Raw genomic sequence first — 15677 nt, 5'->3', positions numbered from 1 at the left:
GAACTTGAGGATATTTGTATTCTTCATGATCACCGTTTTCACACACCCCTTCACATGCAGCAGGTTTTATCAGTTTTTTGTCTGAATGCAAATTAAATCTTTCTAGCCCATTTATCATCATCATCTTACGAATAAGGAAGGTAAGACAAATGCACTCTTACCTGAAAGTATTTTGTACAAAATATTTTGTGCAGCCACCCTGCACTCTGGCCATTAAAATCCCATTTCAGTTGACTAATACTGCAATTGTGACTCTACTTCTATCCTGCAAACCCTTATCATACATGAGAAGTTCTGTATGGAAGCGTTAAAATTAGGTCTGTGTACATAAAATGACAAAATATTAATGAATTCTGTGCTAAAAGGCAATACATGACAAATAGGTCTAAGTGAAGTCATACACATTGTTTGCTTTCCACTTTTTATTTTTCTGCTTTTTCATGAAAAACAAACAAAACAAAACAAAATATTTAAGAAGTCCTCAAAATAATTGCTATCGTGTTGCTACAAGTTGCACTTAAATTATAGCTTTTCAAGGGTAAATGAACAATTGAGCCTTAACTGTGAGCAACCCTCGAAGTTTAGACAGGACAGGAGAATGCATGTAAAATCGCCCATTTGACATGACAGCAAGCAATAGAACAAAACATCAGATGAAAGAAAACAAAGAAATAGTGATTTTTGTTTGGTACGAGCGAGTAAAAACTTAGTGTGGTGAGTTAAAGGTCTACAAACATCCAGGCAGCAGAACCTTCAGAAAGGTTGAACGTCCAAAATCTGCGTTCAGACATAAAGCCACTAACAAATCATGAGTGAACGGTCTGGATCGGTAAGCTGAAGCTGATTCAGGTTTAGATTCATCCTGTGCTGCCACTAGATTCTTTGATCAAGATGTGGCAGATGAGCACTATCAGGACGTGCCATGTCGGTCATTTTCTTTTTCCTTGCAGCATCAGAGGCCACACTTGGACCGAATCTCTTGATCCTGGGCTGGATTGTGAAGTTCAGTTTCAAGCATATCAGCAACATCTTCTGAAAGCGTCACTTTGGATTAGGCTGAATGCCCAGAGAAGGAGAAAAAAGCCACACGCTGGATGTGTTTGCATCGGGTCTCATGGGTTGTGGGAATAAAATCCTCTTCTTGAAGATTGTGCTGAAAATAACCTATCCTGTCAGCCTGTTTTTACCCTTCTTCTAAAACAGCGGCCATATCCTTCCATCCGTCTCTTTTCTTCAGCCTCATCTTCCCATTCAGGCCAGATGAGCCTGCATTGAGTGGGATGGAGCACTCGTGAGCTCGCCAAGCAGAGCTGTGTGGAGACTGTGTGTGTATGTATATGTGTGTGTGTTTGCGTGTGCATGTTATGATATTCTCTGAATGAGTTTGTCCTCGGTCAGGCAGAATACAGTGCAGTAGGACAGGTCAGAGATGAAGTTTTCACAGCCGCGTCGAGTCACGTTCCTACAGCCTCGCAGATCCAACAGAGTCAGAGCCGATAGTCGCTTCATATAGGTCAGACAAGCATCTGTCAACTTATTACAACCTAGAGAAAGAGCGAGAGAGAGAAAAGGTTAAACCACCAACAGGGAGTAAAATTCAGCATTACTTCAATTGCTCACCAATGGATATTCTGCAGTGAATGGGTGCCGTCAGAATGAGAGTCCAAACAGCTGATAAAAACAATCACAATAATTCTTTGCAAAAACAAATCCATCAAAATGTTCTTTACTTCAAACTGTTGTTTCCAGTTAAAATACCTCCATCCATAATACCGCTTTCGGCAGGGAGATGTCCTCTCGTCTGAATCGGGAGAGAAATATGCACCGTTTACAAGCACAGTTTACTTCCTCTGGAAGAAGGAATGGATTTATTATGGATTTTAGCCAATAATTTAAAGATGAAATGCCTTGATGGATTTGTTTATTACAAATTCAGCTTTTCACTCCACAAGCTGTTAACTGATAGCTTGAATCACTTGTGGATTATTATGATGTTTTTAATCAGCTGTTTGGACTTTGATGGCACCCATTCACTGCTGAGGATCCATTGGTGAGAAAGTGATGGAATGAAGCAAATATCTCTAAATCTGTTGTGATGAGGAACTCTTTTACATCTCCGAAGCCCTGAGGATGAGCAAACGATCATCAAATTGAAATGTTTGGGTAAACTATTTCTTTAAGCAAAACCAAAGTTAATACTATACATCCATATAGAACAAACTAAAATCTATATATTGTGCTTAAATGAGTGGTTGATCGTTATTTTTCTTGGATTGTGTTTATGGGGTGCAGTCTAATGTGCTATCTTTATTTTTTTTCTCACATAATTTCCTGGTTTTATTTAGCTCCTTTCTTTAGAAACATGGTCCAGTGTGTGTTGTGATTGGGTATACTGCCTCTAGATATTGTTATTGCTAAAACAGCAATAATCACACACAAACGTAAAAATAAATAAAATATTCGCAATCAACCACCCCTTTATTTAAATTCTTATTATTTCCTTCTTGTGACAGGGAGAAGTTAAAAAAAGTTTAAATGTTCAATTAAATGCCAGATACAGTTTATGAAGCCAAAATACCAATAATTTCCAAGAGAGTTTATGCATAATGTTTAACTTTCAAGTATAAACAAGCCCGAAATACACAGGGACTCTTATTTTGAAATAAATATCCTTAATTACTTCCAGCTGCTCATTCAAAGGTATGCACTCTTACAACCATCTACAATATATTACAACATTAAAACCATGAAGTTAACATTGTGATAATTCATCTATAATAGATCATCAGCTATTGCTTGGCATAAAGGCATGGTAATCTGTAACTGCGACATTGACAACTTGCAGCACTCATATTTAACTGAAACTAAATTTAAAATACTTATGACCTTTAATTTGATCTGGAACTGAATTTTAGACTAAGATTTTGGTCACTTTAGTTTGGGGATCAATTCTCACTATTAACAATGATTTTAGCCTCAAACTCCTAAGTAGTTGTTACATTTAGGTTTGGAGAAGGATTAAAGCATCTAAAATATGGTCATGCAGATTAAGGCATTGATATGTGCTTTAGAAGTACTAATAAACAGCCAATATGCATGCTACTAAACAAGTTAAAAGTGAGAAATGGTCCCTAAACTAAAGTGTTTCCAAGATTTTGTTTTTAGCACTAGTTGTGTTTTCTTGGGCACCACAAGGATAACCTGAACACAATGTAGGCAGAACATTTAGGTATTTTCAGAAGGTGGAGGGTACCTGCAAGATTGAGCTGTCTGAGTGTGTTGCGAGTGTTGCAGCCCGTAGTGGTGAGCAGGTTGATGGACTGGTCTGTCAGCCCCTGGCAGTGGGATAAATCTAACCGGCGCAGTGAAGGCATATGTCTGACAATCATCTTCAGGGTGGAGTCATTCACATCCAAACCAGCCAAGCGCAGAGTGAGCAAACCTCTCAGCCGACTGCGACTTTCACTGCCTGTGTGACAAGAGAAAGCAGAGGTGAAAGAGGAGAGTGAATCTCAGCTCTCATTAATGTCTCACAGTCTCATTAATGATGATTATGAGTGTCTCACCTGGCTGCACAATGAGGTCTTTTATTTGTGAATCTTTGACACCCACGGCCCAACTCAGGTCAAGGTATCTCAAACCTGGACAGCTCGGTGTACTTAACGCTGACACGCATAATGACGAGCAACCTGACATTGTTAGATCTTTCAAACCTGTGGAAAAAATTAGAGCGAGCATGTTATTCTGGACTGTGATGCATGTTTTATTTTTAAGCAATTTAATTTGAGTTAAGACCTGTTAGGATCTATAAAAGACTGAGATTTGGGTAAACTGTACTTGGGAGGTGATGAATGAGCCAGGCAATCTGTTTCTTTGATACTGGAGTCCAGGAGAGGTCAAGTGTCAAGGGTTGTCGTTTTATAATGGCTGTCAGAGCCTGAGGACTGAGTGCCCGACATCGACTCAGATCTATCTGTGTCCATAAGCGCTTATCACAACACCTACAAGCAGGAGAGAAACAAAACAATTACTGAGAGAAGAAAAAAGAAATAAAAAAAAAATTACTGATTACAACTATGAACCAAGACAACTATAACTTTGAAAATCGTGTACTCCGGTCAAAAAACTGAAAAATAAAATGCTAATTAGTTTTTATCATATATTCTTTTTTGTCGACCCCAGCATAGGGATGTGTGATGTATATAATCTATGATAATATCTTAATTGTCGTTTAAACAACATGCAATTTGTCATTATTTTTGAGTGCAGGCAAACACTATATGATGTAGGTTAGACTACGGAGCAAGCACATTTAGGCCCTGATCAGACCGAATGTGTTTTTTTGGGGCCTGAAATACGAAACAAGAAAAAAAAAAATGCATTTTTTTACTTCATTAAAATATTGGTAACAGTCTCAGTATTTACGTTTGACATTTAAGAATGACACAAAAGATGATGCATACATTTAACTGGTTTAGGAAAAATGGCCTCATAAAAAGATAGAGATGCCCATAGAAGGAGAAGAAAAAAAGAAAAAAAAAAAGTTAACGTTATTTTTCCCCCGACCCTGTTAAGTTGGAAAGTTCTTCAGGGTAAATATCGTCAGGTAGTAAATATAATAGTGTGCGCTTATTTGACTAACAAAAGCAATTTAAATTTATAAGAAGTTGATTTCTGTTATTTCGACAAACTATTCACCGCACAGAATACAAAAGAATATCAAAAGCTTTGGGAGTCAGTGGTCCACAACAGTCCTAAAGCTGCCAAATTACCAGCACAATAACATGCTCAGAAAAATATTGTATAATTAGACAATTTCCGAAAATATTGAGATATAATTTGTCATTATTGCACTCCCCTACTGAAAACACCCAATCATGAGCTGTTTGCATGTAAATGAACAGATCCACACTTGCCTCTAAAACCCAAAGCAAATATATTTAATTATATCACAGATTTTGAGTTTTGATAATAGTAATAAACTATATCGCAATTTGAGTTTTATTTCGTTGAATCATTTCTCTCTAATGTGAAAAGGCCTTTCATCTGATAAAAACTAAACCAGACAATTTTATGGAACGTCTTAGCTTGTTAAAAGGAACTGTTTAGGCTTTAACTAACTACTACACTTACCACTTGTACCAAGCCTTGCAGACTCTCATACACACAGCCATATCCGTCCGACCCAAGTACCGGAACACAGACATCCAAATGTCCTTTTCACAGCCACGCTCGTTTCCTACATCACGGAATGAGGGATGAGAGAGGAGGGAAGGAGGAGAAGAAGTGTTGATGGCTGGAGGAGGAGGAGGTGGAGAAATAGAGGATCGAGAAGACATAGAGGAAGGTGACGCAGTGTCTCTCTCTCGACCGTCCTGGTTGGAGCTCCGCCTTGTGTGGCGGCCGGATGTGTGCCCGCTTTTGGACTGAGAGAGGCCATTTCCAGCTGGCGTCGAGGTGCTGTTCCTGAGTCGGGTCTTGGGTAAAGTTTTGCGCTGGACAAAACCAGGACCGCTAGGTGTTCGGGGAGACATAGCCGCCTCCAGTTTGGGTACAATGGAGCCCGGGTCCCGTTTGGCCTTTGGAGGACGCTGGAGGGTCACAGTCAGGTAGGAATCATTCAGCAGGTCATCGTTCAAGTCTGAGACTAGTAAGACGGGTGGGTCAGGATCAGAGTCTGATTGGTTCTCTCCATCCTCATCATCATCTTCCTCTCCTCCATCATCTAAGTCTTCCATCTCATCGTCCTCTCCTTCAAAGTCCTGTTCCTCACTGTCTTCCTCATCATCATCGTCCCGTCATCATCATCGTAGTCATCTCCTCTCCGCCTCCGTCTCCTTGAACGATGCTCCTTATCTGACCGGCCAAGATGTCTCTCTTCATCGCTGTCATCCTCATCATCATCCTCCTCCTCCTCATCATCATCGTCGTCGTCTTCGTCATCATCGTCGTCGTCAGTTTCATAGCGCCGTCGTCTCATGTGCGATCCTCCTCTTAACCTCACCCGACTCCCTCTTTCCCCTCTTGCCCCAAGTCCCCGCCTCATTTTAAGCGAACCTGTTGCCAAGCTTCCTCCCCCTCGACTCCCTCGATGCGAGGAGCCTCTCCAAACACCTCGTCTACCAGCTCCATAACCTCGGCGGGACGAAGAGACCCCACCTCTGATGGATGACATCTTGCCACTGTCGTCATCACTGCCCGAATCATCATCATCATGTTCCATCCCGTGACGCCGATAGATCTTAGCCACGCGAGGATCAAGAGATGAAGACTTGCGTTTCTGTAAGAGAGAAAAGAGAAACATTTAAGAAAAAAGGCACACTAAAGCCAATCTTTAAAGGGAACATTCTATGGTCATTTTCCACAAGGTCTTCATGAAATGTCTAACACACTTTGCTTAAAATTCATCAATGGTCATGTATAACTACACCCATTTTACCCTGTTAAAAATAGCAACCCATAACGAACTGGCTGCATGTTTTCTTTTCAGCTTTTCTCAGCTGGCAGACATGCCAGAAACCTAGTTAAATAAAAAAAAAAAAAAATTGTATCCTATGTCCCTTTTAAAAAAAAAAATAAAAAAAATAAATAAATAAATATTTCCAATGGGAAAAAAATATATGAGAGCTGAGTGAAGCCCTGATTATATGCATATGCAGAATTTTCAAATCCGATTTGAGCTTTGGGTGTGTTGAAATAGCTGAACTTTCTGCAGCTAGACCATCTGCCCAACAGGATGTATTCTATTATATTCTACATTCATTTTTCTATTTTACTTGTTTATTCACACGTCTTGATAGTATATCTAGTATATTCTATTATATTAAGAAACTTTAGCCTAATCACAACTATTGGCACAAGCTAAGAATTACCTATACTTTCGCACTAAAACGTTCATCTTTAAACATACTATAAACAATGGGTAGTTATAACAAAACAACTCCATTTCAGACACAAATTTATAATTACATGTGTTAATTAGCCCTAGATAAATCTACTAAGTATTTCCAAAAACAGTGATAATATTTTTTTTTTTTTTTTTTTTAGAAACACATTTGGATCATTTTTTTGTTATTTTGCCATGTGATAAGTTCAAGCAAATAATGTTTAAACATTAAATTGAGATAAATGTGTGCTATATTCAATAGTTTGCACAGAGATGCTTTGCATTATGTGCCAGCATGATCACTTGCATTATTTTTTCAGTAGATACGCCGTCATTTTTGCTCATAAAGGTAAGAGAAATCATTCGTAACTGCAAAGGGTCTACTTTTATTTGTGTGCACTAAATAGCAACAAAACATTGTGCTTTTATAAAATAAATAAAACAAACATGATCTTTCTGCTTTCTCGTCTTTAATAGGAGTTAAAAAAAATGAACTGAAACTCAGCGAATACACGACTCACAGACATGATAAATATGTCTATAGAAAACTTTACATTACTACTTAACGAAATAAAAACTCCTTAATTATAATCATAATCCATAAAGATGCATTTCTCTCTAAAGGCACGTATAATGAGATGACAAGTCAGACTGCATCCTTTGCAACACCGACTCAGAAAAACACTAATTTATTGGTAAATAGATAAATCTCCATACTATCTCCCCCCCCGGTCACATTTATGGTAAATTCTTCTGCCAGTGCTTTGCAGCAAAACAAAATTATTATAAACCAGTACAAAATTATTATAAATTTTGCTTTTTCATTACAAATTTAGAAAATCATTCAATCACTGATAAACAATCTTCCACAAAAAAAAAAAAAAAAAAAAAAAGGATACGTACATGTATTTTTCCACCTTCCAATTTTAACTGCAAAACAGAATAACATGCTGTGGTTAATATAAACATCAATAAACAGTGATCATGATCACTCAATGTAAACATACAAGCTACAAACACGAAGCTGATTCTGAAACCCTCAGTCAAGGCAGCAGGGCACAATGATGTTGAACGGGGCAGGGAGGACCAAAGAGAGAGACAGAAAGAAGACACACATGGAAAAAGATGGGGGGGGGGGGGGGGGGGGGGGGCGTTACTGCGAGAGGTAGAGAGAGCAGAGGGGGTAAACATAATAAAAGGCAAAGCGGAGCAGCTGTGCATGCAGCAGCAGTGGTGTGAGGAAGGCGGATCCTCTCACCCGCTTCCTGAGTCGCTGCTCAGGGGCTGTGGCCCGTTTCTGGAGCGACCCATGTGAGAGAGAAGTGGGGGGCCGCCCGACCCCGTGCCATGCCCCGCCCTCACCCCCTCGCCCCCCTGACCCATCCTGTGCCGTGATGTCATCACCGCTACCTGACGACTGGCACACAGGAAAACAAGCGTTACTGTTACACACGCAGATCGGAGTGTGTACCTCACAGTAAGCTCTCGGCATGCTTCTTTCTGCATGGTGTGAATGAGTGTGTATGTATGCAGGCCTGCAAAAGCTAGCAGCATTAGAACAAACACTCAAAGCTTCCTTCATTTCAAAGGCCTGAATGTGTGTTCAAACAAGAGGAGAAACCCTCTTAAAACAGTAGGTGTGCGAGTGAATCTTTGCGCTTGTAAAAATGTGTTTTACCTCAGAATCGGTGTCTTTGCCCAGAACACATTTAGGACACTCCCAGCAGCTCGGTAGGTCTTTGTTTATCACTCCCTCACCAGACACCTACACAGACAAAGGACATTATATCATTACAACAATCAAACTATTTTCTGTACATGTGAAAATGTTATGGATTGGCATTTTACTCAAGTCAATAAGAACAAAAAAAAGCTGCCCATTTCACAAAATTATAGCAAATGACAATGCAATGAGAAACAACAACAAAACTTAAAAAAACAACAACTTTGTTTTAAGTGCACTAAGAGTACACTAAAAATAAAATGTTACATTACCAATTCTTTTTTTGTGAGAATTTAATATTTTTATTCAGCAAGGACGCATTTAATTGTAAACAATTTTACAAAAGTTTTTCAAATAAAGTCAGGCAGGTCTGTCCCTGAAGTGCACATACATTACGTAGGATTCTTGCATTACTAATGCATTTCTCTATGGAGAACATGAATAAGATTTTTACTTCCGAAAGCCAATTGTTATGCTCCGTTGTTTTGAAAATGCTTTTCTGATGTCCATACTTTGCAAAACCTCTAGTCACAATTCTCAAAGATTAATGAATCTGAATAAAGAATTTTGAGGCATCTATTGAATTGCTGTCTGTAGTAATAATGCATGTACCTTCACACAGCTAGGATGTGTAATCTGAGCACAGTTGGAGCACTCCATGAGCTCTTCACCAGTGTCCTGGTTGCCTTCCCCACAGATCTCACATACAGCAGAGAGCGGCAGACCAGGCTATTGAGGTAACACAGAAAGACAAAGCAATATTAATCAGATGCAAACAAAGGAAGGCTGCATTTTAAGAAAACTGCACAATGTGAAGACACTTACAGCAAGACACTGGCGCAGCACACAGGTCTGTTTGAGTTTGCCAGGGCCACCAAATTTCTTCATGTCTCTGCAGAAGTTGCAGTCGCCACATTCTGTGCGCAGACATGCCTCGCAGCGTTTACAGCGCACGCGGCGCCGTCGAAGGACCGACATATTAGAGGCGGGTTTCACTGGCCGAGGAATAATGGATGTGGCTGCCAGCTTGGGACGAATAACAGGTGGAGGGGGAGGAGGGGGCTGGTACCAGGGGGGCTTGAGAGAAGGACAAAGAGAAATCAGAGGTAAGTTCTGCAGTGTGGTGGGTTTAGGAGAAAATATTAAAAAAAAAAAAAAAAAATGCAAGTACATATTTTGTTTATGATTGTCACCTTTTGAAAGCAGTTAAGCTTTGTTTAATTCAGATATTTTTAGACAGGTCACAATTGTCAAGAGCAGAAATGAAAATGTCCCAGTCATATTTTGCTCATAATAAAATCAAAAGAAAGGAATATTTTGATAGCACCATTAATGTATGCTACAACAAAATAATTGTCCTGACAAACTAATTATCATCATTGATTTTTTTTTAATATACAGGTAAAACATTAAAAAAAAAAAAAATCAAAAACAATTTTAAATAATACCATGATATTTACAAATAAATATAATTATGCCAAGATATAGCACGAAATAAACACTGATAAAAAAAAATATAAAACCGAAAAGAAAACTCTAATATGAGAGAGATATATATATATATATATATATATATATATATATTACATTATTCTCTTAATGTTTTTTCTGGAAAAAAATAAATAAAAATGCATTAAAGAAACTATTACTGTGATCTTACCCTCTTTGGCCATCTGACAATAGGTTTTCCAGTGTAAGAGAGTTTAGGGATGTCATTGGCATGTTCTTTCAATAATGCCTGAAAGACAGAGAAAACAAAAACATTACATTTCAAAACAACTGTGCCAACTAGATTATTAAGCAACAAAAGCTAATATTAAACAACGATATCCTGCATCTCAAGTCACATTTCTTTATAAGACACAACAACACAAATATCACAGCAGCAAGTACATCTAAATAACCAGAAGTGTAAAGCACAAGCAGGAGTCCTGACCCGTATGTCATGTAGCAGGGCAGCAGCGTTGTGTATTCCTGAAGGCACACACTTCTTATGTGAGGGCAATGACTCCAGCTTCCCCACCAGGTGCCACAGCCCCTCCAACTCAAAAGGAGTCAAGTGAAGCTTCACCCCTGGTGCATTAGGTGGGGAGGGAGCATCGCTGTCTTCTCTTTCCTCTTTAGCATGTCCATTTAGTACCTCACAGCCTGAACCTTCCTGCTTCAAGCCTGTATATTAGATTCAGGAAGAGAGAAGTAGAGTTCAGCTTATCTGCGCTCAATACAATCAAATCTGTTAGGATGTGAATGTGTTGTTAATGTACTGACCAATTCCCAGAGAGTATTTCTGGAACTCAGGGATGAGGTGGGAGGTGTTGGTTATGCTGTACAGATAGCGCTCCAACACGTACCAGCACATCTCATAATAGAATGGATACCGGAACTTAGCTGGCACCTGAGGAACAACCAGAGACCATTATGAAAAAAATTGTCCTACCAAATTCCCAACAACTGACCTATCAGTAAGCCCCGCCCCCCTTATTCTAATTTTATTCATTACTCCAGCTTTCAATGTCACATGATCTTTAGGAAATCATTACAATTGCATTACAATTACAAAAGCAGCAAAACGTTTTTTTAACATTGATAATAATCAGAAATGTTTCCTGAGCAGCAAATCGGCATATTAGAATGATTTCTGAAGGATTGTGACAATGAAATGTCTTTGTAAACAACAATAACATCTTTATAAACATTTCTAATGACAAATGTTGCATTCCCAAACCAAGCACAGCTAGCAGCACTAACAGTGAATTGAAACTAAACAGTACTGTAACAGCAGACATGTAGCGAGTCAGACTACAGTATATTATATAATTACATCACAACTGTTGGGATTCTTATGACAGCACCAAGCAATCTCAAATTCTCACTGCAATTCATAAAAAGTAACCAGGTCCAGTAATGTGTTTAAGTGCGGATTCAACTCGCGTTTGGTGCTTTGAACTGTCCTGCAGATGGCACCGCAAGCTCGTACAGCGCTCTCAGGACTATTCAGTCCATGATGCATCTTTCCAAAGTTTATTTAGGTAATAGGTTAAGTCCATTTACGTGATTTCAATCATCATGCAGTACCCAATCATTTTATCCGCCAGTGTGTGAGTTGGAGGCTCAGTATAAGTCTAGCACAGATATATTTTCACTTGCTGAACACTGACTGAGCGCTTCAGCGTTTCACTCTCCCTCAAGTGTTCTGTGCTATTTTTTTAGTTCATCTCAATGGATGTGCAGCGCACCTGTGGTGGATGAGGAGATTCCCCCTAACAATGTAAAGCACTATGAGTGCTTAGGAAAAAGCGCTATAATAATTCCTTACATTTATATAGCGCTTTTTCTAAGCACTCAAAGTGCTTTACATTGTCAGGGGGAATCTCCTCATCCTCCACCAGTGTGAAGCATTCACCAGCATCCATATTGCACCAGAACGCAGGCCTCACTAGCACCTCTTCGAGCAGCAACCTAGTTTTCCAAGGAGGTTCAGTGGGCAAGCGGTCTTGGGCTGCAGGGTGATATGGCTGCTGGCAAAATATTATATTATATTATATTATATATATATATATATATATATATATATATATATATATATATATATATATATATATATACACACACACACACACACACACACACTACTGCCAATCCAACAGGGGCTGGTTTATGCAGGTTGCACAGATTTCCAAATGTAAACAAATAAATAAATAATGATGAATAATATTTTTTCACAAATTCTGTGTTGTGTATTTTCTGGTAAATCAAATGAACATGTAGAACATGAAGATTTGTATTTCACAGACACTAGTCTATAAATTGCAATTTGATTTAAGTGTACCAATTAGTTTTATTTATTCTTTAAAAAAAAAAAAATCCATGAAATTCTGTGTTATACTGTAAATTCTGTTTTTATTAATGGATTTTGCAATTCCGTCCATATTTTCTGCATCCACCGCACTGCCATCTATTGGACTGCAGAAAGAAACTAACTTTTCAATTGGCTATGTTACTGACTGTACTGACAAACTATACTGACACCATGTCTGTGCCGCAACAGGATGCAACAAAGCGACCCTTAAAAGTCATTTGAACTTTGTGTCAGTAGGTCATAAATAGAACGTGGCATCCGTTTACTGTCATGTCATTCTGCATCCAATGTAGACCGCATCACTGATTATAATGGGTTCTATTGTATTTTGTCATGATCATGACTATCAATAATTTATTTGGCTTAGCATACTCGGGTAAAGTTTGAGCTCATTCACGCTTTTCTACACTAATCTGAGTCACCAGTAGCAAATAATGGAGCATGCTCTGCTGTGCAAACTAAGTAATCACACCATTAAGAAGCATTTAATCTGCGTTATATGTTCCATAAGAAAGAAAATTTATCATCAGTGCCATATTCGCCGATACGATATATCTGTGAAAATCTCATATCTAGGGCTGCAACTAACGATTATTTTGATAATCGATTAATCTGTCGATTATTTTTACGATTAATCGATTAATCGGTTTATGTACTTATATTTTAGTTTTTTCCATTTTTTCCCCAAGTAAATTATTAATAAAGGGTCTTTATCATTCAGCATAGATTTTTAAGAGATTTTAACCATTTTGCATTGTCATATCCTCATCAAAAATATACCTGGAGTTGTTTTATGTTAGTAATCCTTTGTCGAACTCTTCTGCAATCAAAACACTGACCCATACTCTAGCAAAATTCACAAGGAGATTTCAAATATTGTTTTCACCATGGCAGTCCTTAGAGCTCCTAAAGTAGTTTAACATCCCAAACAAAGCTTAAGGAATCTTTGAGAACATATGTTCACGAAGTATAAGGATAAAACAGAATAAAATTGCAGTGCATTGTATTTTATTATTTACTGGGAAAAAGCTTTATAGCTTATGCTGTGAAATTGTAAACAATCCTTCGAAAAAAAGTGCCAATGGCATGAAACCTGAATGGAACTCACAATTTAAAGTAAAATCCATCAGAAGGTTGTCCAGAAAAAAAAAAAATGGGACACACACAAAAAACCTGCTGTGTGAAAAAGAGCAGTGAAAAGAAGTGCATTTTACCTCTCTCATTCAGTCATAATTAGGCTGCAAGTCTGAATTATGAACTGGTAAACGACAAACTGATCACATAACATTTTGTAAAGCTTTAAATGTTAACTGTTAAAAAGCAATGTTATCAGCTTTTGAGACTAAACATTTGCAAACAACCTTGTACTGGAGAATCTGCACAAATAAAATTCTTATGGGCCGTTCACATATCGCACCTAAAAACGCGTGGAAAACGCTAGTCGCGCCGCTTTCTCCTTCTTTCCAAAGCGCTCGGGCAGAAGCGCCCCTGAGGCGTCTGCCTTTGCTAAGCAACCATGACGTGCTCTCTCCATGACGTGCCCTCTCCATGAAGACCCGGAAATTTCAGCAAAGGATAAATGGATGCGGTGTGGACGCGCCTGGAAAAACGGGCGCATCGCACCGCGTGCGTGTCGCGAACGCGTCGCTTCCATTATGAGAGTGCATACTGCGCGCCTACATAGGAAATAACGAACTTGAGCACGCAAAAGACACGATATGTGAACGGCCCCTTAAACAGTTCAGTAGTGCAGAGTTTACAGGTTACTCTTCATTTTAAAGGCTCAAAGTAAAGTACTCCCACTTCCCGCTGAATGCTGCAGAGACGCTGTTCGGGAAGCACGTGACATAAAACGAGGCCAGCTATTGGCTATTCGCTACTTCACCTGCTGTACTGGCTGAGTAAAACCTCCGGTGGCTCATTACTGCCACACTTTGGTCACCGCAGATTTGAAATATGCACGAAATGAGCCGCTTATGGCAAATACAATTTATTTAGCGACGAATCGATTACTAAATTAGTTGACAACTATTTTAATAATCGATTTTAATCGATTAAATCGATTCGTTGTTTCAGCTCTACTCATATCAGACAATTATTCTGGCAAACCGATATATTGGTCAGGCTCTAGTTACGTTATACAAGAAAATGGTGGTTGCAGAAAAATGCTGGACTTACCCGTGTCCTGTCCTCAATGCTGGAGATGTGCAGTTGCATGTGGATGTTGAAACTATGTAGAAAGTTCCCACCAAACACAAGTGTGTCTACTGGAGTATACACTGCATGGATCCAACCTAATATAAAAATAAAAAAAATAAAGTAATAATTAAAAAAGGTTTTAATAAGGATCATTTGAAACAAGCCATTTAAGAAAGTTCAAACTTATTCAAAACTAAAACCATGAAAACGCATGGTAATCTAAGCCATACTAAATAAATATGCACAATATAACAGTCAAGTATTTATGTATACAAATGTGCCTGCATGTGCTCACCTGATGGAATAATGAATGTGTAACCCTGCTTGAGCTCAATCCTCTGGCAATCAGTGGCCTTGTCACCAAGGAAGATGTCGCCTTGTTTCCCTGACAAGACCCAGTTCTCATAAAGCTCCAGGTTTTGTGGCGTGGGTGGGATTAACCAAAACACCTGTAGCAGACACATCCAAATCAGGCACACCTAAGCCAAAAACCCTTTCTGGGTGTTTTGACAGCAAACTAGTTATACTAAAGACACATGGCATTATCAGTGAGTTCATGTCTATGCTAAATACGAGTAAGCATGATTTTATTATGTATACTACTGCTCAAAGGACTGGTGTTCAAAGAATTTTAAGAAATTATCAACACATTGATCAAAGGTGTCAAATACTTCCAAGTCTTGGGTGCTGAAAATTCAGCCTTGCCATCAAGAAATGACATTCTAAACATACCCAAATAGAAAACAGTATTTTACATCGTAATATATTTCACAATATTACTGTATTTATTTTATAAAATAAACAGCCTTGGTAAGCTTAAGACACTCTAAACTTTTGAACAGTAGTGTATCTATACAGTGTTCTCTGACCTTGCAGCCCCACAGTATGTGGTACCACACAGATGTGCCTCCAAAGTCTATGTGGAAATCTGTGTAACAGCCCTGCACGCTCATTAGGCAGTACCTGGAAACAGAACAGGCCAATATAAAATAGGAGAAAATTACAGTTTT

The 15677-nt window shown here is 38.7% G+C and overlaps 1 protein-coding gene across 1 annotated transcript in view; it reads right to left on the bottom strand.

Annotated features, from left to right (window-relative positions):
* Positions 1-407: 407 nt before the first annotated feature.
* Positions 408-15677, bottom strand: part of LOC113097523 (lysine-specific demethylase 2A) — a 31225-nt gene continuing 15955 nt past the window's right edge. Inside the window, 17 exon segments of the mRNA XM_074559913.1 lie at positions 408-1544; positions 3254-3469; positions 3567-3713; positions 3838-4001; positions 5134-5797; positions 5800-6280; positions 7790-7816; positions 8145-8303; positions 8565-8651; positions 9222-9338; positions 9435-9686; positions 10270-10347; positions 10546-10778; positions 10878-11004; positions 14647-14762; positions 14963-15116; positions 15537-15630. Of these exon segments, the coding sequence (XP_074416014.1) occupies positions 1363-1544; positions 3254-3469; positions 3567-3713; positions 3838-4001; positions 5134-5797; positions 5800-6280; positions 7790-7816; positions 8145-8303; positions 8565-8651; positions 9222-9338; positions 9435-9686; positions 10270-10347; positions 10546-10778; positions 10878-11004; positions 14647-14762; positions 14963-15116; positions 15537-15630 (3298 nt within the window). The 3' untranslated portion in view covers positions 408-1362.

Source organism: Carassius auratus, unplaced genomic scaffold, assembly GCF_003368295.1.
Source record: "Carassius auratus strain Wakin unplaced genomic scaffold, ASM336829v1 scaf_tig00216324, whole genome shotgun sequence".
In the NCBI taxonomy this organism is placed as follows: domain Eukaryota; kingdom Metazoa; phylum Chordata; class Actinopteri; order Cypriniformes; family Cyprinidae; genus Carassius; species Carassius auratus.
Note: the sequence above shows the minus strand (reverse complement) of the source record. Positions and strands in the feature narration are given on the sequence as shown.